Source organism: Emys orbicularis, chromosome 19, assembly GCF_028017835.1.
Source record: "Emys orbicularis isolate rEmyOrb1 chromosome 19, rEmyOrb1.hap1, whole genome shotgun sequence".
Classification (NCBI taxonomy): domain Eukaryota; kingdom Metazoa; phylum Chordata; order Testudines; family Emydidae; genus Emys; species Emys orbicularis.
Genome location: NC_088701.1, coordinates 10,880,029 through 10,907,290, shown reverse-complemented (window position 1 = coordinate 10,907,290; position 27,262 = coordinate 10,880,029). Strand labels below are relative to the sequence as shown.

At 62.2% G+C, this 27,262-nt stretch overlaps 1 protein-coding gene across 1 annotated transcript in view; it reads right to left on the bottom strand.

Moving 5' to 3' along the window:
• CAMSAP3 (calmodulin regulated spectrin associated protein family member 3) overlaps positions 1–24,369 on the bottom strand; it is a 35,522-nt gene extending 11,153 nt beyond the window's left edge. Inside the window, exons 1-9 of the mRNA XM_065419668.1 lie at positions 24,222–24,369; positions 11,449–11,714; positions 6,087–6,221; positions 5,718–5,816; positions 4,932–4,964; positions 3,357–3,404; positions 1,293–1,431; positions 894–1,033; positions 110–203 (exon numbers count right to left, since the gene is read on the bottom strand). Coding sequence (XP_065275740.1) covers positions 110–203; positions 894–1,033; positions 1,293–1,431; positions 3,357–3,404; positions 4,932–4,964; positions 5,718–5,816; positions 6,087–6,221; positions 11,449–11,714; positions 24,222–24,369 — 1,102 coding nt within the window. The remainder of the gene's footprint in view (positions 1–109; positions 204–893; positions 1,034–1,292; positions 1,432–3,356; positions 3,405–4,931; positions 4,965–5,717; positions 5,817–6,086; positions 6,222–11,448; positions 11,715–24,221) is intronic.
• Positions 24,370–27,262: the final 2,893 nt, after the last annotated feature.

Genomic DNA, 27,262 nt, shown 5'->3' with positions numbered 1-27,262 from the left:
GGGGAGAGATTAGAGGCACCTTTGCCCCAGGGTGATGTCTGGAGGAGACGAGAAACCATCCCCCCAGACTTGGCCTGGCCCAGCAGGGACTGACAGGGCCCCCTGGTACCTTTGAGTCCCCTCAGCTCCTTGGGGCGCACAAAGTCCGGCTTGAGCACCTCGAAGCACAGGAAGAGCTCAGCCAGGAACACCCCAATGTTGATCTGCAGGGGAGGCAGAACAGCTACTCACATGCTCCAAAGAGGCCAAAGCAATGAGACCCCCCCCCCAGGCACCCCCTAGCCAGGAGAGAGAGGATGGACTCCCCATTCCCCCCCCTCCCCCCAGGTGTGTGCAGACCAGGAGGAGCAGGGTGCCCCCCCCTCCCCCAGACCAAGGCACCCGTGGAGCACAGCAGGGACTCCAGGGCTGGGGGCACCAGTCCCGGGCCCACCCTGAGGGGGCCCTTTGTGCCAGGCTGCACAGCCCCAATTAGAGCAGCCGGAGGCTCCAGCCAAGGCCTCATTAGGACCAAGCTGGGCTGTTCCACCAGGCTGACTAATCCACACCCTTCTGCCTCAGTGGAGAGCAAGGGGCGCAGGCTGGGGGGGGCTGCAGTCACAGAGAGCTGGGCAGAGCCCCCCCGCCCCTAGAAGGCCAGAGCCAAGGGCTTTATGGTTATGTTTAACCTGGCCCCAAAGTTCGCACCAGTATAGGAGGGGTGTCCTGCCAGGGTGAGTCCGAACCAGCCACCCCACTGCACGCAAGTACCCATGGCTCCCCTCAATGAGCTCCGTCCCCCCGCCCCAAGCTCCCACACCAGCTGGAGCAAGTCTCCCTTGCACAGGGCACTGCCCACATGCTGGGGGCACCTTGGCTCAGGCCTCCCCAACCCCAACCCCTCCCCCACTCACCCTCAGCACTGGGGGCACATAGAGCAGGTCCTCCAGTGCCAGGGGGCAGCAGCTGCCCAGGTACTCAGTGCAGAAGTCCTGGATGAGCTGCAGGTTGTAGAGGCTGTCGGCCACCGACATGGTCTCCTTCAGGCACACGTCTGCAGGGAGTGGGGCATGAGTGCTGCCCTGGGGACTGCCCCCCCAGACCCACCCTGCCCCTCCTGGCCCCAGGGACTGCCCCCCACCAGACCTTCCCCTCCCCCTCCTGGCCCCAGGGACTGCCCTCCCCAGCCAGGCTCCTCACCCCTGCCCCTCCCAGCCCCAGGGACTGCCCCACGCAGCCAGCACAGCCCCCAGGCTCCCAACCCATCACTGCCTGGCACCTCATCCTTAGTCCAGCCCCACATTTGAACTCACCCTCCAGACGCACCACATCAGGGCAGTAATAGTGGATGGTGGCGGCGATGGCACCCCCGTTGGCCAAGTCCTTCATGCCCATGACGGGTGTGAAGCAGGGTGTCTGTTTGGGCAGCACCTTGTCCTTCCGGTACCGGATCTGCCCAGAGCAGAGAGAGAGGGGGGTGAACAGCTGGAGGGTGCCAGTGGCATTGCAGGCTCCTCCACTCTACCCACCACCCTCTCAGGTCAGGGGCCCTCAACTGCCTAGTGACCCTGCCCCCTCCCATCACTCCAGCTGTCCCCAGCATGCTGGCTACAGACCCCCTATTCTCCCAGCCCCCACAGAGATCTCTATGGCTCAGCAGACCACTAGTGCCCCCATTCACACCCAGCCTTGGGTTCCCTCTTCCAGGGGTCTTCTTCCCCGTGCCCCCAGCACCCCATTGAGAAAGGTCCATTCATCCCAAAACAGCTCCCCCTCCCATATGGGGCATCAGGAAAAGGCTTCGTGCTGGGAGGGACCAGGCTCCCTCAGGGCAGGGGGGCTGTGGCTGGGGTCCCACGGGGCAGAGCAGCCAGGATGAGCTGTGTCCTGGGGATGCCACCCCCCCCCCCCCCGCAGCACACAGGACACAGCACCCCCTGCCCATCATGGGGAGGAAGGCGTTTGGGGGCAGCTCAACACAGTAGCCCTGCCCCTGAGTCTAGGGCTGCCCTACTGCCCCACAGGCCTGGCACGGAGGGAGGAAAGCAGGAAAGACAAGCCGGGGGCCCCCACTCTGGGCCAGGCCTCCCTGCACTAAGAGGCCCCAGCTGGGTGAACAGGACACCCCTTCCCGTCCTGCCCTGAGGTCACGGCAACACTCGCCACTTGAGCACAGGAGACGAGACAACAGCCAGCAGCCCGGCGCAGGGATGGGCACACAGAGCCGAGCAGGGCAGGAGCGTGCAACTACAGCAGGGGAGGGGCACATCCAACAGACAGACGGCCAGCGGGCCAGACAGACAGCCTCGCGAAGGCATGAAAAAAGGGGGACCAAAAAAAAAAGTTATGGGATGCCCTGTTATTCCTGCTGCAATGAGCCCCTGGCAGGGACTGGGGAGGGAGAGCTCCCCCACCCCAGCAACATTGCATGGGGAATCCCTGCCCCCTCCAACACACCACAGCCCAGATGCTGCAGGACCCCAACAGAAGGGGGTCAGGAGACCCTATCGGAATGGGGGAGGCAGTCTGGTCCAGGAGCCACCAGCTGCTCCGTTACAGCCCAGCGGCCCCACGGGCCTGTGAACCAGACTCCCCCACCTCCCTGACATAGGCTGGGGGTGCCAATCCATCCGGTGCTGCTCCCTTGCAATGGCATCCCCGTTGGTGGAAAGCAGAGTCCATGGGGCTTACAGTTCCCTAGCAGGGGTGGCGATGGACACTTCAGCCAAACACACGGCTGCCTGTCCCCAGCTTGGGGCAGCTCCTCCGGGGGTGTCCATCACCTGGGCCACCCCATATCTAACCTGGGGAGGGGGGGCACAGTGGTGTGTATGCCGACACAGGGAATCAAACCTGGGACCTTCAGAACTAGGAGGGACCCCCCTGGCAAGACGCAAGCTCTTGGCCACTGGGTGGGCTGTGGCCACTAGATGGCACCATGACGCTAGGCCTGTGCAAACACCCTATCGCTCCCCAGGGGCAGCCTTTGGGGGGCAAAGCTGCCTTATCATAGACTATTACATGTGACTCTATTGTACCCTGCAAAGTCAGGGGGGAGACACATAGTGGAGCACAGACCTATGAAAAGTTGGGGGGGAGCAAACCAAGGTCTGGGGGAGCTGCCCCTATTGCCCCATAGCAAGTGATGCCCCTGTCATTCAGGCCAACCCATCAGGCCCGGAGGCCACTGCACTTCCAAGCCTTTCAGCATGGGCAGGGCCTGCTGCTGCGGGGAGATGGGCTGGGGGCAGGGGCATTGCAGGAGGAATAATCAACCCCCCGGGCAGGGGACGGAACAGAACAAAAATAAGCTCAGTGGGTGCGGCGGGCACGCAGCAGCGGGCACAGCAGGGCACAGGCACTGAGTGATACGTTACCACAGGAGGTTTACTCCCCGACTCCTTCAAACAAAAAGCGATGGCATGCTGGATGCAACAGCAAAGGAAAGAGAAAGCCTTGTCAATGCGGGGGCCCAGCGGCTGCTGGAGAGAGCGCCACAGGGAGGGAGCTGCTGCCTGGCCAGGCCTGTGGGGGGCGCCACTCTACAGCCCTTCCCTCTGGGGCACTCCCTTCTGAGCCTGCCCCAGGGTGGCCCTCTCCTAACATGCAGCTGGGGTCCCTGCAAAGCTGCCTCCCTATAGCCCAACTAGACTGTGGGGCACCCCTCAAACCCAGTGCTAACCTAACCCTGGGGGGTGGGCACCCTCCTGCTTGTAGCCTGGACCCCAGAGCACTGGGGGCCCTAACCCCTAGAGGGGGATAAGAGCAAGAAAAGAGAAGGGGGGGGGGAAAGGATGTGTCATGTGACCAGCATGCTGCTTTTGATTGGCTGTCTGACTCCCCCACTCCTGGGTCTCTTAGCTCATTACTGAACCCAACTCTCCCCAGTGCAGCCATAGGGTCCGTTTTGGGGGTCACAGGCTGGACAGTCCTATGTACCCTTACCTGACCCTCCCCGCACATGGATCCTGAACCTGGCAAGAACCAGGCAATGCCCCTCCCTTCCCATCCACCAGGAGGGGATTCACCCCCCACCCTGCACAGCAGAGCAGATGCCACAGACCTGTGTGTAAGAAGCTAAGAGACTGAAGAAGGGGATACATGGGGCAGCGGGGGGGGGAGAGGGAAGGAGGAGTTGTGAGCAAAGGATGCTGGGATGCATTCACCACCATCTGCTGGCCTCTAGCAATGAGCACCACCCGCCACCCCCCAGCAGAAATCCCCCACAATGGGGTCTGACAGGGCAACTTCTGTTCTGAGCCCAGCAGACTCACCACCCAAGAGAGCCCCACCCAGACCTTTGAGGATGCTGCCTTCCACCCCCAAGGGACAGGATGGCATCCAGGGGACCCAGCCTCCTGCACCCCCCCACCCCCACCCCCCATGAGCCAAGCCCAGGGGTGGAGAAGGAATGGCCTCCCTACAGCAGGCACCCTCCCACAATGCTCTGGGCCATCACCCCTTCCAGAGTAAGAACTTCCCTTAGTGCTGGGGCCTCTCCTCATCACCCCTCACAGGGGCTCTCCCCCCCCCCCCCCAGTGCCTTGGGGTCTGCCCCTCTTCACCACCACCCACACAGGGGCCACCCTTCCCACAGTGCTCTGGGGCCTGCCCTCCCCAGGGTTCTGGGACCTCCCCCCACCCCAGGGGCCATCCTTCCCACAGTGCCCTGGGGCCACACACACCCCACAGTACCCTAGCGCCTCTCCCTACCTCTCCTCCCACCCCCCACAGGGGCCATCCTTCCAACAGTGTCCTGGGGCCTGCCACCTCCCTCTCCCCTCCCCTCCCCGGGGCCATCCTTCCCACAGTGCTCTGGGGCCCCAGCATCCTTTGCTCAGGGTGGGGGGTCTCCTGGCATGCAGACCCACAGCCAGCAGCGCTGGCATGACATGGCCCCGGCCACCAGAGTCGGCTCAGGGGAGGGGAGAGTAAATAAACCACCCACTTACAGGAACCAGTTTCCAGTACCACCTGGTGGGACACTGATGCGGAGGAAGGAGAAAGGCCACAGGAAGGAGGAGAGAGAGACGCAGAAGAGAAGAGTCACACAGCGAACCTCCATGGGCCCGCGGGCAGCCACACAGGGGTCACGCCAGCTGCCCCAGGGCAGCACTGCAGCAGGGGAGGGCAAACTGCATACCCAGCTCTGGGGGAGGGGGAGCTCCCGTCCCGAGTGCAGGAGGAATGCATGGAAATGCCCCCCCACCTCTGCTCACCCCCAGGCACGGAGCCACCCCTTGCTCACCCAGCAGCCACCAGGGCCGCACTGGGAGCCAGAGAGCGCTGCCCAGAGGGGGAAGCATGGGGTGGGAGGGAAGCACGTGGGGGCAGCAGCTAGACTGGGACCCATCACCCCCAGGAGGTCAGAGCACACAGAATCCCTCCCACCCCCCCCAACACACACACACACACACACACACGAGCACGGCCAAGAAGGGGACATTCAGCAGCAGACTTGAGGATGGACAGTGGGGGAGGAGGGCCCTCCCACAACAGGGCAGGAGAGGGCAGGTGTCCCCTGGGGATAGGTTCGTCCATGGCCTCCGGGGACCAGCCACAGCCCCTCCCTGAAGGAGTTAATGCCACCAAGCCCCGGGAATACCCCATGACCCCAGCACACCACCTGCCATGGTGCAGTGGCCCTGCCCACTCACCCTGCTTTGAGTTAGAGGGCCCCACACAAACCCCCTCGTTCCCCCATAGGAAGACCTCGGCACAGTGCTAGACAGACCCACCTTGGGGCCGCTTGCTGGGGACTGGCCCTGGCCCTCTGTGCCAGGCGCTGGCTGCTGCGAGCCCTCACGCTCTGTGCTCTCCTGCAGCTTGCGGTTCACCTGTGGGGGATAGGGACAGGTTAGTCTGTGCTGGGGCAGGGAGAGCTCCCCAGCCTGGAGAGAGCCCCTCCCCCCATGCTGCAGGAAGAGGGCAGCTCGGCATGGGCTCGAGGGCCAGAGGCCAGAGTCTCTAGGGTGGCAGGAGACCACTCCCTGTGTCAGATGGGGGCTCCCACTCAGAGCAGTGTCCGGGGAACAAGCATTCCAAAGCTAGAGGGCACCAGGGGCCATGGCTCCCCCCACAGTTCCCCCAACATCCCACCATCGTACCGTGTCCACCCAGCAGAGGAGCTTCTGCTCCCAGGAGCTGGCGCCAAGGTCGGTGCCAGGGGGGGCACTCAGTGAGAGGGTGGATTCCACAGCAAAGGCTATCATCAGGGAGTCGATCACTGCCAGGTGTGCACCCTGCAAGGAGAATGGACCATCAGACACTGCCCCTGAGACCCCATCACCAGCCCCCCCCCCCATGCTACCCTGCCCCAGAGACCCTGCCCCAGCTCCCCATGGAGAGACAGGACTGTCAGACACATCCTCGCCTGCCATGCATCCCAACCCCATGACCTAGTCCAGAGAGCACACCCTCTGCCAGGCCCACACCTGGGCCCAACCCAGAGATTCCCCCATATGCCCTGTCACAAGAAGGGACTGACACTGCCCCAACACAGAGCCCCCCCATCAACCCTGCACCCCAGACACCCCTCACCGCCCACTGACAACACCCTGCAGGGAGAAGGGACCATCAGACACCGCACTCACCAGATACACCCCCGACACACACCCCTGCCAACCCTGTGCCTTGGCACAACCTAGAGACCCCCACAGGCCCTGTGGGGAAAAAGGTCCGTCAGGCACTGCCCTTAGCAGCCTCACTCCCCGCAACTCCATGGCCTTGCCCAGCCCAGAGACCCCACCCCCCAAAGAGCCACTGCCAACCCCACACCAGCCAAGACACCCTCATCCCCATGACCCCAAACAGCCTGATGCCTGCCCTCCCATGGACACAAGACCCTTGATTTACACCCGCCTGGGGCACCTTGGGGGGGGGGGCAAAGAGGGTTTTGGGTGAACACATGAGAGGTACCCCCCACCCCCCGCCACAGAAGCCACCCTTGGCCCCAACACTGGCACGCCGCAGGCTCAGCTTGGCCAGCGAGTCGTCAGCCCAGACCCTCGGTATTTGAACAGGCCCTGCACCAGGCTCATCGCTAGCCTCAGGGCCTCCACTCCCCACAGCTAGGGCAGCCCCCAAAGTTCACCCCATAGGCACTGCCCACAGTCAGAGAGCAGGACATGCACCCCAGCCCAGGGAGGGGAGCAAACAAATACTCTAAGAGCCAGAGAGAGGGAGCCCCATATTCTCTCCTCCGCACTCCTGCTGGGGCCAGGACCAGGGCTGGGAGCAGCCAAGGATACCCGCAGCCACAGGCCTCAAGGTGCCTGCAGAGGGGCTGGGGGCCTCTGACAAGTCAGCACCAAGGGTCAGGCAGGCTCAAGAGAGGAAAGCGAGAGGGTTAATGGCCCCAAGCCAGCTGGGTCCATACAGATACTAGAGCTCCAGGGCATTGCTGTGGGGCTCAGCCCAGACATGGACCTCAGTGCTGGGGCAGGGCCTGTAGGTAACCCATGCCATGGCAGCACCAGGCCCACTGACCTTAGGCTGTAGGGCCTGGCACCACAACAAGCTTACATACCTTGGGGAAGGCAATGGCAGCTCTGAGGGAGCAAGGCCTAATGGTTACAGCAGGAGACTGGCACCAGGACTCCTGGGTTCCATTCCCAGCTCTTAGAGGAGTGGGGTCCAGTGGTTTGAGCAGGGGAGTCAAGACTGGGTTCTGCCCCTGACTGGCTGTGTCCCCTCAGGCAAACCCTTTCAGCCTCTGTGCCTCAGTTTCCCCCTCATCAACTAGTGACTCTTTCCCCTCCCCAGGAGAGCGACACTCCCAGCCCGACTAGGTGAGACTCCCACCGGGCCCCCTCAGAGTGGAGGCAACTTCCCCATAACCTGGCAGGGACTGACCAAGACATGCATCCACCCCCCCCCCATCCCCTCATTGGAGCACAGGGAGCCTGGGGCTACATTCTCAGGAGCTGACGGTGAAAGCAGAGCCCGGGGTGGGGGGCAGGGCTGAGGGCAACAGGGCTCCCCAGCACCGTGGGGCTGTTGGACGAGCCAGCTGGAGCCATTAATATGAACCGGTGGGAGGGCAGGGCCCCACCAGGGCTGGGCTGACAGGGTCCCAGGGTTCATGCCAGTGCCACTTCCTCTGCCTGAGGTCTCCCATGTGCCCCAGGAGCAGGGTCCCAGCCCCCTCTCCTCTGCCGGACAAGGGTAATAGGATCCTCCCACAAGCCAATTATCCCTGCACAGATCCCCTGGCATCCCATTGTGGCTAATGTTTAACCCGATTAGTGCAGCTCCGACCCTGGTACCAGAGCTCCCAGCTCCTCTCCCTCCCCAGCCTGGGAGGGATCCGGCTGGCTGTTGCCTAACACAGCAGCTCGTCAATCATTAACACGAGCCCATCCCCCATAGGCCAGGAACGGGCACCAGCCTGGGTGTGACAGAGCGATGGCAGGGTCCACACCAAGCCTAGAGACTCCAGTGTGCATTGGGCTCTCCTATTCCTATCTGGACAGATAGTATGGCCCTCATCTCCCACCCGGGGGGGGGCAGGGGTGGATCCCAGACACAGGAGGCAGCTCAGGTCAAGCTCCCTGGAGAACTGTGTCAGACGGAGCCTGCCCGGAAACCCCCAGTTGGGGGAAGAATCCCAAATTAGCCAGGCCTGGGCTGTGCAGGGGCAAATTAGGGGTGGTATGCCAGTATCGCCTAAGGAGCTGCCTAGGGCAGAACCACGGGGCGTGGGACAGGCAGTGGAGAGCACAAGGAGCACTCGCCTTCCTGAAGAAGGCAGCCCAAGAAGGGTTTCTTTTGTGTATCCGGGGGGTTAGGCTCTCAGCTTTCCCTGGCCTAGACAGACTGGGGGTGGGGGGAGAGAAAGAGAAGAAGGGGCTTTTCTGACAGGGATTTGGAGAGGCTGACTGGAGGAAACACCAGCTGGGTAACAGAGATCAGCCCCAGTTAGCCTGCAGAACTGCCTGCCACTGGATCTCAGGGAGGGTCAGAGAAGGAGCCAGATGTTTTCTGTCAGCAGTGGGACAGTGTCAGCTCCATTAGCTGGGGGAGATGCTCACAAAGGTCATAAAACCGTCACACCCACTTAAGGCAATCCCAGCCCCAACCTCCGGCTGAGTCCCCAACAGGGAGAGAATTTCCTCCCATGCAAGATGTAAAGAGCCCCCTGCCAATGAGGGGTCTAACTGGCCAGCATCAGCCACCAGGGACCAGGCCAGATGCACGATTGCTGTGGCAGCGGTGGAGAGTCTGCGCTAGAAGGACACTCTGATCAGCCCTCACACCCAGGGCCACAGGGCCAATGCCCTCTCTAGCCTAGGCTACGCACTAGGGGAGGGGATGACAGGCCAGTGCAGTCTTGCTGGGCAGACTGGCCCCTCCAGCCCTGTGGGATTTAGGGATGGGGATTACAGTGCCCTGGCAGCAGGGGCCTGGCAAGGCTCCTGCGAGGATGGGGATCAGGCCCTGCTCTGACAGCGATGGGGAACCAGGCCAGGGTGCAGGGCCCTGGGGCAGCCTGGCCAGCTGGCACAGCAGCTGGCATTGAAGGGAATCATTCTCCCTCCTCACAGCCACGGAGCCAAAGCCAGGCAGGACTGGGACACTCTTGGCAGGTTCATGCCCTGATAGCGCCCCTAGAGGCTGGGCTAGACAGCTGGGAACCACAGCCGCCCCCCTCCCCAAAAGTCCCCTGCCAGGAAGCTCAGCCCAAAGGGCAAGCCCTGCCCCGAGCTGCCCACTCCTGGGAGTCAGGGCTGAAGCAGGCTCCTCCAGCCCATCCTCCACCACCCCTCCCTCCCAGCAGGGCTGCTCCCTACTGCCCCATCCCAGCAATCAGCCCAGCCTGGCTATCGACCCTGCTCCGCAACAGCTCCCGTTGGCAGCAAGCCAACCGGGCCCCCCTGTGGGGTCTGTGGAGCAGCCTCTAATCCCCATTGTCTGCTCCCCTTCAGCACAGGGGAGAAGCCACAGAGGGCCCAGTGTCCCCCTGCCCATACCCCAGCTCTCCCAGGGTGCCCACCCCCATCTGCAGGGGCTGCAGGTCCCAGAGGCAGCTCCTTGGGGCATCAGGCCTCGAGACAGGCACCAGGAGCCCAGGACTTGGTGCTGCCACTGAGTGCCACCCACACCCTCCCCGGGCAGCCTAGCTACCAAGGAACCCTGCTGGGGGCACATGGGAGAGCCCGTCACATGGCTGTGATTCCCCCCCGCCTCCACCCAGAGCTGTGTGTGGCCCAGAGAACTGGGTTGTGCCCTCACCGTGCCCTGCATGGATGCTCCCCCCCGGGGCTCTGAACCAGCCATGGCTCTCTATATATAGCATACACACCCCACTCCCAGCCTGAGCCAGAGCCCTACAGCCAGATCACCAGGGCAGCATTAATAGCAATCCGAGAGCAGTTCAGCCACGCCAACAGCTGGGCCCCCAACCGCCCCACACAGGCGGGTTTATAATCTCCAGGCTACAGAAGCAGACCCCCTCCCCACAAGATCACCCCTGGATTTAAGCAGGCTGGCGAGACCCTCCCCCCCACAGCCTCTGGGATTTATCCAGCCCAGACAGCAGCTGCTCCCAGCAGAGCTGACCTGACTTCCCAGAGCCCCTGGCTAGTGCCACCTTGGGGCCCCCAGTCAGGAGCCCTGCGCTCACAGCCACACCCACCCACCAGGGATCACCCACAAATAGCACCCCCCCTCCAGACAGCATTAACCTCGCACAGGGCACCAGCCCCCTCTACCTTTTACACCTGGACACCCAGCAACCTGGCCCAGCCTAAGGAGGGGAGGGGGCCCCTCTCTGGGTTTGAAAGTCCCCCCCAGCACACACAGCAGGCAGGGCCCCCAGCTCAGCACCCAGCCTGCAGATAGGCCCCTCACCCCCCCCCCCCCATGGTGATTCAGGTGCCATTCAGGATCCCAGCTCGTAAAGGCCCCACCCTGACGCCAATGCACTTCCCAGACCTGTGCCCAGTGCCTGCAGGGGGAGGTGGCAGCCAGGATGGGCAGAGAGGGGGGGCAGACCTGCCCAATCCAGGGTGCTTGCTCCCTCCCCCCAAAAAATGGATCAGCCTCCCGCAGTGCTGGGCTCATGCCCTTCCCCATAAGAAGCCTACTCCAGGGGGCACCACAGCTCCCACTCCCTGACCTGGCAGCATCTGCCCCTTCCAATGCCCAGCCTGGGCCCCAAGCACCCTCCAGCCTCGGCCAGCCAAGGCCCCACTGGGCACCTCCCACAACCATGCATTGTCCTGGGTGTCCAGGCACCTGGCACCACAGGACACCCCGCAGCAGAGGCTCCCTCTCCACACGATACATAGAAAAATCCCTGGACAGGACATACCCGCACACAGGGAGACACCCCAGGGGCAAGGGGCAGTCTGGAAGCTGCCCCCCCCCAAGCTCTTTGGAGGACCCTAGACACCCCCCCCTAATTACTGCACTGGAACATGCACCCCTGAAGCAGTCACCAGACAGTCCCTCCACCCTGGCTATTACCATCTTGATGGGTTTCTGGCGCAGGTCGGCCTCCTTGACGGCCTTGTCCTGGTAGGTGGGGGCCAAGCCACGGTGCCCCAGCAGCGCCAGCAGGGCAGCGTTGTCCTTGGGGGCGGGCGCAGCCGCATCGTCAGGGGGCAGCACCTGGCGGCAGGCCCGGCAGTAAATGTCTGAGGAGAGCAGCAGGCGTGTCACGGGCGGCTTGATGTGCTCCTGCTCATACTGGTCTGTGTAGAAGGGGTCGCGCAGCTCCTCCGGCACGTTCTCTACAAGAAGAAGGGGGTGAGGAGCTGCTGAGGGGGCCCTCACTCACCCAGAATCCCCACAGATCTCCCATGGCTCCCCATTCACCCAGAACACCTCACTAACTATCCCCCAACAGCCCCCCCATGTCCCAAATGGTCCACCCCATTCACAGCCTCTTGAATCCCCATGGGCTCTCTCCCCCCCGCCCCCCAATTCCCATGGCCCTCTTTCCCTCCAGAGTCCCACTCTGAGCCCTCCACTCACCAAGCCCCAAAACTCCCCCCATGATACATTCCCCCTATAGGGACTCTGGAGAAGAAACAGATTTTCCCCATCACTCAGTGCTGGAGAAGGGGACCCCCAGCCCCTGTGGGGCCCCACAGCAGCAAGCCTGGCTCCCACCCTGATTCCCAGCTCCCAGACAGGAGCTGCCCCCCCCCCCCCGGCGCCTGTACAGACACGTCCTGGGGTATGAGAAGCAGGGGCCGACATGTCTTCCCACGGGCCATGGCCCCGCTGCCTCCCTCGCCCAGAGCTGCCAGGGCGTCAGGTGGAGGCGGATGGAGCCGACAGGGTTCCCAGGCATGGGGAGGGGCGGGCAGGTGCATCAGGATGGGGGGGGGGTCACCCCCGGGGGCAGGAGGGGCATAGCAGCCAGCATGAGACAGAGCACAGGGGGATGATCCCAACTCTCACAACCCCCCAGAGCGCACCCACACCCCAGCCAGCCCCTCCAGCAACAGGGAGCCCCAGGACAACCAGGGTCTTTGGCTTCCCCTCAAACAGCAGCCAGGAGAGACTGCAGACAGACAACCCCTCATCCCAATCCCTCAGAGAGCAGTGCTGACAGGACCAGCCAGGGCTCAGAGCCTCCCACCCAGCTGCTTCCCCTCCAACACACACACACACACACACACCCCTCCAGACTCTCTATATCTCATCCCCTGCGCAATAGCCATTGACTTCCTTCCCCTCCATTAACCCCTGCAGTCCCAGCCCACTCCCACCCCCATGTAGTTGACCCCTGTGCTGTGGCAGGGAAGAAGGGTGGGTCACTAACCAGAGACCTCATAGCTACACAAGACCTCCCATCCTAGTGTCACCTGCCTCCCCGGCATGGCCTCCAACCTCTCTCAGTGCACTGCGCCCGAGCGCAGAGATGCTGCGATGCGGCAGACTGGCTGAGGTGGAACCCACTCCGCACCCTGCCAGACCGGGTCCCTGCCCAACTACGGGAGAATCCCCACTAGCAGTGCAGGGGCAATGACACCACTGGGCTGCTCCAGCCCTCCCACTCCCAGTCCAGTCACCGCAAGGCGGGCTCCACCAAGACTGAGACAGGCTCACCTGGGACCCAGTGACAGGCAGCAAGCTCTCCCAGGAGGGGCTGAGACCCACTTCCCTGCGCTGGCCCAGCCTCCCACTCTGCTCCTGGGGGGGGAGGGGAGAAGCAGGCAGTGCTCTATACTGCTACCCCCCAGACATGAGTTCAACTCTAACACTTCCATGTGCTGCCATCTTGGATCTCACTATGACAGGCCATGAGGGAGCCAAGAGCTCCCAGCCATTGCTGGAGGGTGGCTGGAGGCACCAATTCCAGAGTCTTGTGCCACCCCATCCCCAACAGCAGGACTGAGCCAGCACCCCTAGCCCCTCCTAGCAGAGTGCCCCAGACGGCAGGCAGAAGCGGCAGCCAGTCACCTTCCTAGGAGGCCCCACAGCTGCTAGGAACAATCCCTTTGCACCAGCCTGATCTGGGGCACTTTGGGGTGCCCCCCCTTGCTGGCCATGGAGCTGGTACAATGTCCCCACCCCCCACCCATGCAGCACTCGGGGGTTAGTCTTTGCCATGATGGCACATGCATTCCAGGTGCTCCTGCCTGGAACCCCTGCCCACCCTGCCATGGGCACCCCCAGTGCAGGCACCACCTGGCTCCCCACACCGTGAGTTACCCCCCTCCCCCCCAAGAGATGGGGTGCCAGGATCTCTCATACCTCCTGCAACGTAATCCCCAGGCCCCAGGCAGGAGCCATTACGGTGGAAGGGAAACCGGCCAGGCCGGCTGCTCCTGGCCCTGGGCCCAGCCCCAGCAGACTTGTTGGTGTTACCCCACAGCCCCACACTGGGAACTCGCAGGACAGATCCTGGAGCCAGGGGAACTTACCTGGGGGTACAGTTTCCAGGGAGGCAGCACCCCAAGCCCCATCCCCTTCTGGGGGGGCTGCTGGTGGAGAGCAGCAGGGAGGGGGCTCACTCACTCACCCCAGGCTAACCAAGGTGCAGAGGGAATTCAGCCAGAACAGAGCCATTGGGATTAATGGAACCTGGGTGCAGAGGTCACTGTGCCAGCCCCCCGCCACAGATGGCTACTGGGGCAGGGGGGATCACGGCTGGGCGCAGACACACCAGCCCCATATTAGGGGGAATGGGACTGATCAATAACCCAGATAGCGCCACAGCTCCCACCAGCTTCAGCAGGTTGTTCTCAATAGGGCAGCCTGGGAGCCAGGACTCCTGGGTTCCATTGCAAGCTCTGGGAGGGGAGTGGGATCTAATGGGTTAGAGCAGGGGAGCTGGGTATCAGGACTCCTGGGTTCTCTCCCTGGCTCTGCCCCACTTACTGCTTATGTTACCTTGGACATAAATGTCAGGATCATTAAGGGGGGCAGGGTGCAAACACCCCTTGCAGTCCCCTCTCCCGCCCACACAAAGGGGCAGGAAGAGATGGGCCCTCTTGCTGCTGTTTTCTATGCAGAAAGGATGTAAAACATGAGATTTGTGCACCAGCTCCCACACCGCCATGCACATGCACACACACGGGGGGGGGGGATGACATTCCTGAGCGGGGAGAGTGCCCCCCACCCCCAGGGAACAGGTGGAGCAGCCCACACGGCTGAGTCAGCATCACCTGACGGCAGAGTCCCTGCTGCACACGGGACTTGCGGCTCCAGCACGGAGACACCACGCCCCCCGTGGCACCGTGCCCATGACACCCGCCCGCCCCTCCAGCACCCGACGCTGGGAACAGCCAGATCCCAGGACGGGGTGGGGGTAGTGTGGGTGCAGACACCCCAGCCCCCCGGGCATAGTTACGTGGCCCCGGCTCAGCCCCGCTACACATCACATGCCCCAGCAGTATCTCTGCTCTGGAGCAAGGAGCTGTGTGCAGGACTGACAGGAGGAAGGAGCAGACTGGGATTAAGGGGCCCTGGCTGGGATAGCGGGGGGCTGCAGGGCTCAGACACTGGTTCCCAAGCAGCTCCTGATGTTTGAGATTGGCAGAGCCCAGCTCAGGGGGGCAGAGTGGTAAAGGGCAGCCTCTGGGGAAGGAGAACAGGCCTGGGACAGCCACAGCAATACGCCCTGACACACGGCCCCCGGGACCCCGCTGAGGCTGGGCGCAAAGGGAGGGTGAGTGGCAGGAAGCAACACAAAGGGCCTGTGTGACAGAGCTGGGGGGCTGGAGTGCACAGCCCTGCTCCTGCCCCTTGGGGTGACTGGCCAGTAGTTCCCTATGCTGACCTCAGCAGGAACCCACTAGCTGCGGGGCTCCAATAACAGCCCCCAAGAGATCAGTGTGGAGCTGCCAACAGCAGCAGAGAAACAAGGGCCCAAACCTGGGGAGTCAGGACTCCTGGGTTCTCCGGGAGCCCTGCCCCCTGCCACTAGGGCAGGGAGTGGAGGAAGGTCCCAAACAGCTGGGCAGCTGCCACATCCCACCCCAGAGGTGGCTGCCTCCCTGCACCGGGAGCTCCATGCTGGTGCTACCAGCCTTGGCGATGCAAGCCAGTGAGCTAATCCCACCCCGCTGCTTGAGCCGCTTATCTGGGCAAGGCTGTGAGGAGAACGCGGCAGCGCTGGGTGGGCGCCAGGCCTCCCTCGCCCCCGGGGAGCCTGCCCGGCTTTATCTTGGATAAGCACAGCTGGGAAGCAGCCCCTCCCCCAGCCTGCCAGACGTACAGAGGGGAGCCACGCACATTCAGCTGCCCAGAGGTGGGAGCTGGGGAACTGGGCCTGGCACTGCCCTCACCCCACACAGAGCACTCCCTGCACCCCAAACACCCACGCTCTGCTGCGGGAGCAGGGGGGTGGGCAGAACTGCTCTGAGCAGCGGGAGGGAATCCTGGAGGGAGGAGGGGGTGTGTGAAGGGAACAGTCTCCAAGGCCCCAGCATCTCTCAGGCACCAACCCAGGGCACACTAGCCTCATATGCAGAGTCCCCAGGCTGGGCCAGCCTGCAGTGGGAGCTGGGACCAGGGCACGGTGCCACCCGGCCTCCTGGAGACCATGAGGCAGGGACACAGTCCCCAGTGTGTGCCCGGAGCTGGGCCCAGCCCCTGGGGCCGGATGTCAGGGATCCCTGCAGAGCCTCCAACGGGCTCCCACAGCTGGAGGAGGCTGATAGGCTCCAAGGCCAGAAGGGACCACTGTGATCATCCAGTCTGACCTGCCGGATAGCCTGCCCGGTTCATTCCCCCACAGGCTAGAGCAGGGTGGAAAGAGAAAGGGCCAGTCTTGCTGTAACAGCCAGCAGCAACAGAGAATCCCCCACGCCCTGGGGGAGCTGGTCCCTCCCTGGTAAAAACATGCACCTTATTCCCAGGCTGAACTTGTCCCGCTTCAGCCTGGCTCAGGGCGGGCCTTTGTCTGCTAGACGACGAGCCCCTCAGCCAATAGCTGTTCCCCACATAAGAACTCAGACTGGGATCAAGTCACCCCCCTTAACCTTCTCATTGTTTAACTAGATTGAACTCCTAGAGTCTATCACCACTGGGCACCCCCCGAGGCTCCCCTCACATGGGGCAGGAGGCACTGGCACAAGCAGACACCCACAGACTTGTCTTCCCCCCTCCCCCGGCTCACCCTAGCTCCAAAGCGCTGGGACCTGCAGCCACCACCGCAGCATATCTACATCACCAAATAAGAGTCCACGCTGTGCACACCAAAAGGCAGAGCTGCACAGGACACGAAGGCCCCTGCACGCACCCTCCCAGCAACTCAGGGCCAGCCCCTGGCCATGTCCTGGAGATGGCAGCCCATGTTCCTGCTCCAGAGGTGCCAATGCCTCACGTGCAGCCAGGCCCAGAGAAAGGCCCCAATCCTGGGGCCGTGAGCATTGCTGCCAAGGGGGATTCTTGACCTACATGGTTGCCCCCATCTCCACAGCCAGGCCCCAGGGAAGGGCACAGACCATACTGAATCCCATGCCCAGCTGCCGGCCTGATCACTCATAGGGCATGCCACTGGCAGGGAGACCCACACAGCACCTGCACCCAGGACATGCCACCAGCTTCATGGTGGGAACGCTTGCACACTCATCCAATGGGAATACTATTGTGTGACTTTCCCGACCAATCAGCCAACACCGCTTCAGCTTCAGGGCCCCAAACGCAAGCACAGACAGGACTGGCTGGTAATGTGGCACCGAGCAGGATGGGCACGGCACAGCCTCCATGCCCCAGCCGGGAAAGCAGCAGCCTCCCACAGGACACCAGCAGCCCCTTTCATTCCCCCCAGCACCCAAGAGGCCCCTATCCCACCTCACCCACCATCATCAGGCCAGTCCTTGGGTGCTGAAATGGGGATAATGGTAACTGACTGGGAGACCAGCACAGAGGGGGTGTTTAGACACATGCCTAACTCCCAGCCCCCCACTCTAACCCGCTAGACAATGCCCTGCCCCCACCACACCAGCCAGAACACCTCCCAGCACAGCTTCCCCATGAGATGCCAGCTTCTCCGCCCCACAGGAGGCATATGCAGGTGCCGGAGGAACCACGGCACAAGACTGGGGGCCTGCACAGACGCACATGATGTGAGACATCCAGCCGCTTGGCAGGAGCCAGGCTTGAAGTTCAGCTGCAAGGGAAGGGCATGGCCCCTGGAGACAACGGGTCCCAACACGCCGTGCCACCTGATGGCTCAGGGCCAGGTGCAGCAGGGCCTGCAGTCCATGCAGCACATGAGTGTCTGGAATGATGTTAGCTGAGGTAAGAAAGGGACACATCCCTCCTGACTCCAGTGTATCAGGGCATCAGCTGAGCCTCAGTGACGGGGGAGGAGATCAGGAAGGAAATCTCCCAAGCTGGGATGGGCTGGCAGAGTCCAGACATGGGCCTGGGGAAGGAGAAGGCACCCCCTGCCCCCACCTCCCAGCAGGGCCTGCTCATCGCTGGGAGCTCAGGCTGCAGGAACCAGCAGGCTGTGCTAGGAGTGGGGGCAGCAGCTGGGAACCAAAACTGGAGGTGGCTCCAGCAAATAGGAGGTGTGGGCAACCAGAGGCAGAGGGCACAGTGACCGTGGAGGCCCAGGGGTTAAGGCAGCACCAGGACTAGTTGAGAGCTGTTGCACATGGCTGACCAGCCAGGATTAGAGAAAAATATAGGCAGAGTGGCTCTCCATTCCCCCACCCGCCCACAACAAGGTCATTGCCAAGAAGCCAGCACCCTGTAGCCCCCTAGAGCCAGCAGCCTGGGGCAGGGGATTGCTGGGAGACAAGGCTGACAGGGCCTGTCTACACTAGGCAAGGAGAAGCTGCAACAAGCCACTCCATGCAGTGCCTGCACAGCTGCCCCCAGTGGGGTCCCAGGCCAGCTCCAAATAAGGGGACTGCCCATCCCTAATGGGGCAAGACAGTCCTGTACATTTCAAGTCCTGGCCCTGGGCTAAATGACTCTTGGACAGCATTTATCCCAGATTCCCGGTGGAGCCGCTCGGCACCTGCCTGATGCTCGGGGGCAGCGCCAGCCTCTTCCTGGTGGGGTGAAGGACCTGAGGTGGGTTTTTGCCCCCCATTGCCATGAGGCCTCACCCCCTGTTCCTCCTCTTCCCCCCCAGAGGCCCCATTCTTGGCCAGGCCAGAAGCCAGAGTTGGGCAGTAGTAAAAGCCACTCAGGGAGTCTGGGCCACTGTGGGGAGCCCCAGACCCTGCACCTGGGGGAGGTGGGGAGGGACATGGGCCCACCGTGGGTCCAGAGCCTCCCTGGTAGAGAAGGGCAGCACCTCCCATTGGGGAGGTACCCTGAGCCTGCTCCCCATTGGAGATCCAGGATCCCAGAATGCACTGCTGCAGCCATTGCCAGGGCACTGGGACATCACAAGGGAATGAAGAACCATTGGGATCTCCTGTACAGCACAGGCCAGAGACCTGCCCCAAGCTAATTCCTAGAGCAGAGCTTTTAGAAAAAACTCCAATCTTCATCTCAAAATAGTCCGTGACGGAGAATCCACCACAACCCCCCGTAAACTGTGCCGACAGCTAGTTACTCACACCACTAAAAACGTACACCTTCCCTCCACCCTCAAGGTGTCTGGCTTCAACTTCCACTCTTTGGATTGGGTTAGACCTTTGTCTGCAAGGTTGAAGAGCCCAGGATTAAATAGTTTTGCCCATGCAGATTCTTGTAGACTAATCAAATCACCCCTTCACCTTCTCTTTGTTAAGCTGAATGGAATGACAGACTCACAGGCAGCTTTCTAATCCTTTCATCATTCTCGTGGCTCTTCTCGGACCCCTCTCCAATTTACAAACATCCATCTTGAATTGTGGGCACCAGAGCTGGACACAGGATTCCAGTGCCAAACGGAGGTAAAATAACCTCTCAACTCCTACTCAAGATTCCCGTTGATGCATCCCAGGATCGCATTAGCCTTTTTGGCCACAGCATCACACTGGGGGCTCATGTTCAGCAGATAATTCACCACAACCCCCAGTCACTGGTTCCCAGAGCCCCTATCCTGTAAGTCTGGCCTACGCTTTGTGTCCCTAGATGCCTATGTTTACATTTCACCAGATTAAAAGGCGGATATTTCTGTGCGCCCAGTTTACCAAGCAATCCAGAATCGCTCTGAATCAGTGACCTGTCTTCACTGATGAGTAGCAGTCCCGGGGTGAGGGAGTCAGGGGCTACCTCTCCCCCACCACGGCCCTTCTCCAGGTTGGGCAAGGCAGAGACAGCAAAGGTCAGCAGACCCCAGCCATAGACACCATACTGGGGTAGCCACAGGGGTGGTGGGAGCTTTCCTCCACTGGCCTCTGTCCCTTTGCACTGAGAAGGTACTCAGAAGTCCCTGTTCCCACCCCCAAAGGAGCTAGACAATGCTGGGGAGGGGGATGCGGGTTACAGAGATACCCACCTCCATTGTCAGTGCCCCAAATGGACTGGCTCCATGCCACAGTCTCCCTGCGCCCCGCCCCCATCACCCCTGTCCCTCCAGCAGGTGCGAGAGCCTCCCTCAGCACAGCTCTCTAGAGCGGCTCAGCAGGAACCCCCCCGCAGCCAGTGTGCGCGTGTGTGGGGGTGGGGGGGAGGGTGGACAACAGGCATCAAGGGATGCAGCTCAATTAGGCAGTCCAAGGGTCAGTGTGATCGGGGCGGACTGGCTCTGGGGTGGGACAGGCGCACATACCCAGGCACCCTGCCCTGGCAATCCCAGCCTGCCCAGATTGCAGCTGAAACTGGCTTGCTTCCCTTCCCAGCCTTCCCACCACAGGAATTCAGCAGCCAGGAGTCCCCGCCCCTGCCCAAATCACCAGGTTTGAACATGGCGTTGGAGCAGCTGGGCCAGGATCCTGTCAGGACTCGTCTGGTGCTGGTGCTGCTGCCGCTGCCTGTGTTGACAGCAACATGCCAACAACTTGTGTTCCAGGCCTGGTCCCTGCAGGCCCCGCTGTCCCCCAGGGGGGCTGTGCTAGCACAGGCCACACTCCTGCCCTAGCAGGGGAGTTCTGGGATGCAGAAAGGGTCTTGCAATGCCTGTGACATTTCTGAACAGCCGGGGAGTTTGCAGGTGCTGATGGGAATCTCTGTAGTTCTAACAGGCAGGAACCCTTGTAGGGGCTACCACTGGAGCCTGGGCCCATTGAGCCGAGCTTCATTGAAAGAGTGGGGAGAACAGTTCTGGCCTTCGGGCGACAGTGGGCTCTAGTGGCTCCAGCTCCGCACCGCGAGTCAGGATTGCAGGGTTCAATTCGCAGCTCTGCTACTGACCTGCTGTGCAGCTGCCCTCTGTGCCTCCGTTTCCCCTCCACATTTTACTGACTGGGAGCTCTTTGGTGCACAGACTGTCTCTTATTAGGGATCCATGCAGTCCTGGGCCCAATGGGACCCCTTAATCGCAGCTGGGGGAGCCCACGCAGTAGCCAGCACAACAGCTCTCCCCACACCCCCAGGCAGAACCTGCAGGCACTCCCGTCATAGACACCAACAGTGGCTACCAGGGCCTTGCGTACCCACCACCCAGCTCCACTGGTTACACCCAGTCCCGGTCTGTAGCGCTGATGGGACCTGAATCACTCCACAGCCAGCCCAAAACCCATCCAGGCCTCAGCGCTGGAATGCAGACAGCACTGGGGCCCGCAGAGCGGGCGCCGTGCGTGTGTTCCCAGCTCAGGTCGGCAGGGCTGCCGGCGGGTGTCGGCATTGCCAGGGCTGAAGATAAGCTGCTTTCCCAGCAGGGCCCTGGACTCTGAACCTGGCACTGCCCCACCAGGGCCATCCTGGCCTGGGTCCAAAGCAGATGACGCAGCCTCCCTGCTTGGGCTGTTTGTGTGTGACACAGAAGGGCAGGGACGGGGGAACCTGTTCTCAGCTGGGCCCCCTCCCTCGCTCCACATACAGCACTAGGCTGGCAAACTCTGCACCCTGCCCTGACCCTACTGTCATCAACTCCATCCCCGTAACACCCAGCTAGGGCAGAACCTGCCTTCACTTCCTCTGAACTGCCGAGCCTCACCCCAGAGCCAGCTGCATTCTAGAAGCCAGTGAGTAACTCCCGCACAGAGCGGGCCACAGGCCGCTAGCTCTTCGTTGTCCCATGGCCTTGACAGCACTCACTCCTGACAGGGAAGAGCCCACGCAGAGCACCAGCCCTTAGTCCACAAGCATTCGCCTTGGCTGCAGCTCTGCCTTCAAGCCCTCCCACATTACTTCCAGGTCAGCAGTCTCAGCCAAACGGCTCCCCTCCCCCCAGGCTGACTGCTAGTAAGTGGGGCTTCCCTCCCTCATCACCAGGCTGTGCCTACGACACAGGGCTCTTAGCACCCACCCCAATGGGGATGCACTGCCCCACTACCGGCTCCTTCTGCCACCCCTCCCATTCCCAGCCGCACAGCACTAGGAGGGGAAAGGAATTCCCCCACCAGCCAGCATGTGGAGGGTGTTTGGGGGCCCCCCCACCCCATCATGTGTGAAACAGAGCTGCTCCCAGCCAAACATCTGGGGAGGATCAGAGGCCAGGCAGAGGCAGGAGAGCCCCACAGCTGGCTGGGAGCCGGGGATGTCAGGAGCTCAGGGGAATGGGGCATGGGGAGCGGGGTAGAAGACACTGTTCTGGGGGGCTGAAGGAACAGAGAGCCCCGAATGGGAAGGGTCGGTCACCCCTTCCTACCACCACCCAAAATTGATCCCCAGGCCTCCTGGAACATCAGGTCAGACTGAGCTTGGTGCGGGACCCTACAGACAGAGAAGGAGGGAGACCATATTGGGCGACTGATCCCAGTCCCATTGTTAGGCCTAGGGCCTCCTCATAGGCCTGGGGGCAGCATGCTGCCCTGCCAAAGGGGCACAGGGGGAGGTGGTGGTGCTGAGTAAGAGCAGGGGAAGCCCAAACACCCTGGATCTAGGAGCCCCCCACACACACACACCCAGCGCATGAGGCCTAACCCCACTGACGAGACGGGACAATTTGGGTTCTCCATGAAGCTCCCACCCAGAGGGGACCCCTCCTCATCCCAGATTCAGTCTCTGGGCCCCATAGGCAATGTCTGCAGTCACTCCTCACTCAGAAGGTCTGGCCAGACCAGGCTTTGTTGAGCTGCACGTCCCAGGGCAGGTGCCAGCACTAGCCAGGTGCCCTGGGCACGGGGACACACCCTGGAAGGCTGGCAAGCCAACTGCCTCCCCGTGGGGCCACATCAGCAGCTAACACAGGCTAGAAGAAGCCCCATTGCTGGAGGCAGTGGCCCAGAGCAGTGAGGACAATTCCCTCCCCCTTTGGGCTTTTCCAGCTCCAGCGTCATCACACAGAGATAAAGGTCTGACAGCGACACCTGCCAAGGCCACCGGACACAGACGGTATCACAGCCTGGCAGGGCGGGGCACCAGCCAGCTGCCCACGGCCCTGGGCGCACAGCAGCAGCAAGCAGAGGGTTAAAGCAGTGTGAGCTCACCTAGCCACGCACACACGTCACCACACAGCTCCCACCACCCAGGCCCTGCCACTGCAACAAAAGGGCCTCGGTGGGAGACAATACAGAGGAGCCCAAGGGCTGGAGACTAAGGCGCTGGGAGTGTCGGGCACAGCAGCCCCCTCTGCCCGTCCAAGATCAGACACAAATAGAGGAACAAACACGGCCCTCAATCAAAATCCTTTGCCCACCAGGTCCTTTCCACCCTGCCGCCCCGGGAGAGAGACACCTGCCCACCCAGGGCCTCAGGGAGAGACAGCCAGGGAGAGAAAAATACATGGAGATTAAATCCCAGCCCTTCTACATCCCCCCTCTCCAATCACAGAGCAGGCCTGGGAACAGATTGCAGACAGGGCTGGAGTGGGGGGAAGAGACCAGCACACAACCCCCTCCCACCCACTCCCCATCTTCCTGAATATTCAGGCAGCCCTTTCATATGTCATAGCTGCTGAGAAGGAGGGTCTGCACTGCAGGTGCCAGACCCACACTTGCCACCCCCCACACACACACCACAGCCCTATCTCTGGTGCAGCACACCCCACCAGGGCCAGAAAAAGCCTCTCTGGGCACTGAGATGGAGGGCAAACCCCCCAGCCTATTGTTCGGACTGGGCGTTTACAGAGCCAGCCAGATGCCAGGCCAGACAGCAGAAGCTCCCGGAAACAAGGGCCCTGCTAGGAAGAGGCATGGCAGGGTTATGGCGGGGGGAGGGACCCCTATTTGCCCCCAGCTCAGAGCAGGCAGGTGAGTGGAGCTGGGGGAGTTCCTCTGTTCCCTTCCCCCCTCCCTCCAGCAACAAGAGACCCCATCACCCCCACTGCAGCAGCTAAGTGCTCTCCCACCACAACAGACTACAGCTCATCTCTCCCCCCATAATCCGGGCTGCCCAGCCTCCCTCTTCCTCCTTCCAGCCTGTGATCGGGGCTCTTCTGGCCCATACCTACCTCCACAACATATAATCCAACCCCCTCTTCTCTCCCTACCTCCTATATCCTGGGCTTCCCCCTCCCAGGCCCCCGGAGCTTTCCGAACCTTCCTCAGTACCTGCCCCCCAGCCCCGTATAATCCAGATCCCCCTCTTCTTCCCAGGTGCACCCCCCCCCGCCGTGTACCTACCCTCCCTCTCCAGCACTCCCTCCGGCCCCCCAGCACGTACCCCCTCCAAGCCCCCTATAATGCAGAATCCCCGCCAGATCCCCGGACCCCTCTAGCTCTACCTACCCCCCAGCCCGGTATAATCCCGATCCCCCCTTCCTCACCCCTCCCCGGCTCCCCCAGCCCCTCAGGCCCCCCTCGCGGTACCTCCCTTCGCCCCCCGCCGCGCCCGGCCCACGGTACCTGCGCCCCCGTAGCCCTTGGCCAGCGCCCAGGCCAGGCTGGCGGCGCTGCGCGCCCGGGGGAAGTCATACTGATCCAGGGGCTTGATCTCGGGCACCAGGAAGCTTTTCCTCATCGCCGCGGCGGCAGCGGGGGCGGCGGCCACCATGGCCCGGCCCAGCGGCTCAGCAGCCCCGCTCCATGGGGAAGGGGGCCGGCGCCCCGCCCGCTGCTAATGCACAAGCTGCCGGCGGCGAGCGCATCCCCGGCGCGTCTCCTCCTCCGGCCCCGGCTGTGGCGGCTCCCAGGTGGCGAGTCCAGCGCCCGCCCCCCATGTGATCCCGGCGGCTGTCACTCAGCGCAGGGGGCGGGGCTCGCGGCCAGGTAATTGCCCTAGGTGGGGCGGGGGCAAATGCGAGGGGGGCTCCCTCCGCGGAGCATAGCCCCGCCCGTGCAGCCGCCCCCAGCCTGGTGCCAGCACCTGCCCGCACTGGGGCGAAAGGCTGGGAGCCAGCCGGGGGGCTCTGCAGCAATGGGGCTCTGCAGCTCCATTCCCCCAGCAATGGGGGGCTCTTGCAGAACCATCCACTCAGCTCCCCCACACATACAGGGAGATGGACGCACCCGACCCCCATTGCTGCTGTCTGGCCCGCACATGTTGGGAAGAAAAAAGCCACTTCATTCTGCTGGGAAGAGACACAAAGGGGCTGCGGGCGGGGAACAGCTCCAAGGCGCTGCGGCCTCGGGCTGGGCTGGGCTGGGCTGGCCCCTCGCCTCGGGATGTGTGTGTGTGTGAGAGAGAGATCCCCCTACGCTCCCGCCCCCGTGTATGTGTGAGAGAGAGAGCGATCCCCCTACACTCCTTCCCTGTGAGAGAGAGATCCCCTATGCTCCCTCCTGTGTGTGTGAGAGAGAGAGATCCCCTATGCTCCCCCCCGTGTGTGTGAGAGAGATCCCCCATGCTCCCCTTTGTATCTGAGAATGAGAGATCCCATGCACTTCCATAGGCAGTGTTTGTGAGATCCCCCTATGCCCCCATGTTTGTGTGTGTTTCTGTGATTCCCCCTACACTCCCCATGTGTGTGTGAGAGAGATCCCCTACACTCTCCATGTGTGTGACCGAATATACCCCCAATGTGTGTGTGTGACCCTCCCCATGTATGTGTGACTGCCCCCCCTCCCCTCGGTTCCCCTGTGTGTCTTAGGGTGACCAGTCAGCAAATGTGAAAAATCGGGATGAGGGGTGGGAGGTAATAGGAGCCTATATAAGAAAAAGACCCCAAAATCGGGACTGTTCCTATAAAATCGTGACATCTGGTCACCCTAGTGTGTCTGTGTGTGAGACACCCTTACACTCTATCCATCACTGCGGGGCGTGGGGGTGTTGTGTCACACTAGTGCACACTCAGCCTGGCCTGCCCGCAGGTCCCGAGGGCCCGTGTGTTACATGAAGCACCCAGACAGTGACTGCAGGGCTGGGGCCTTGCTGAATTTGGTGTGGAAATATGCCCCGTGCAAAATAGCTGAGCTGGGCTGAGCCACCCTGCAGGGAGCTGTGTGCCAGCTCCATTCCACACACATGCACCCCGACACATACACCTGGGGTGCAGGACCAGGGGTTGAAATCACTGCCAGGGCCCCTCCCCTAACTGCCACATTCTACACTACAGCAAGAAGAAAAACTGCACGGTCTTTAAATGCGCCGTCACATAGTAACCAGCACCCCGTGGGGCAGGGCTCTACTAACCCAGCACCCCGTGGGGCAGGGCTACAGTAACCAGCACCCCATGGGGCAGGGCTATACTAACCCAGCACCCTGTGGGGCAGGGCTATAGAACCCAGCACCCCGTGGGGCAGGACTATTCTAACCCAGCACCCCATGGGGCAGGGCTATACTAACCCAGCACCCCGTGGGGCAGGACTATAGAACCCAGCACCCTGTGGGGCAGGACTATACTAACCCAGCACCCCATGGGGCAGGACTATACTAACCCAGCACCCCGTGGGGCAGGGCTACAGTAACCAGCACCCCATGGGGCAGGGTTATACTAACCCAGCACTCCATGGGGCAGGGCTATAGAACCCAGCACCCTGTGGGGCAGGGTTATACTAACACACCACCCCATGGAGCAGGGCTATAGAACCCAGCACCCCGTGGGGCAGGGTTATACTAACACAGCACCCCGTGGGGCAGGGCTATACTAACCCAGCACCCTGTGGGGCAGGGCTATACTAACCCGGCACCACGTGGGGCAGGGCTATACTAATCCAGCACCCCATGGGGCAGGGCTATACTAACCCGGCACCCCGTGGGGCAGGGCTACAGTAACCAGCACCCCATGGGGCAGGGTTATACTAACCCAGCACTCCATGGGGCAGGGCTATAGAACCCAGCACCCCGTGGGGCAGGACTATACTAACACAGCACCCCATGGGGCAGGGCTATAGTAACCCAGCAGCACCCCATGGGGCAGGGCTATACTAACCCAGCACCCCGTGGGGCAGGGCTCTACTAACCCAGCACCCTGTGGGGCAGAGCTATAGAACCCAGCACCCTGTGGGGCAGGGCTATACTAACCCAGCACCCCGTGGGGCAGGGCTCTACTAACCCAGCACGCCGTGGGGCAGGGCTATAGAACCCAGCACCCCGTGGGGCAGGGCTATACTAACCCAGCACCCCGTGGGGCAGGGCTATAGAACCCAGCACCCCGTGGGGCAGGGCTCTACTAACCCAGCACCCCGTGGGGCAGGGCTATAGAACCCAGCACCCCATGGGGCAGGGCTATAGAACCCAGCACCCCGTGGGGCAGGGCTATACTAACCCGGCACCCCGTGGGGCAGGGCTCTACTAACCCAGCACCCTGTGGGGCAGGGCTCTACTAACCCGGCACCCCGTGGGGCAGGGTTATACTAACCCAGCACCCCGTGGGGCAGGGCTCTACTAACCCAGCACCCCGTGGGGCAGGACTATACTAACCCAGCACCCCGTGGGGCAGGCCTATAGAACCCAGCACCCCGTGGGGCAGGGCTCTACTAACCCAGCACCCCGTGGGGCAGGGCTC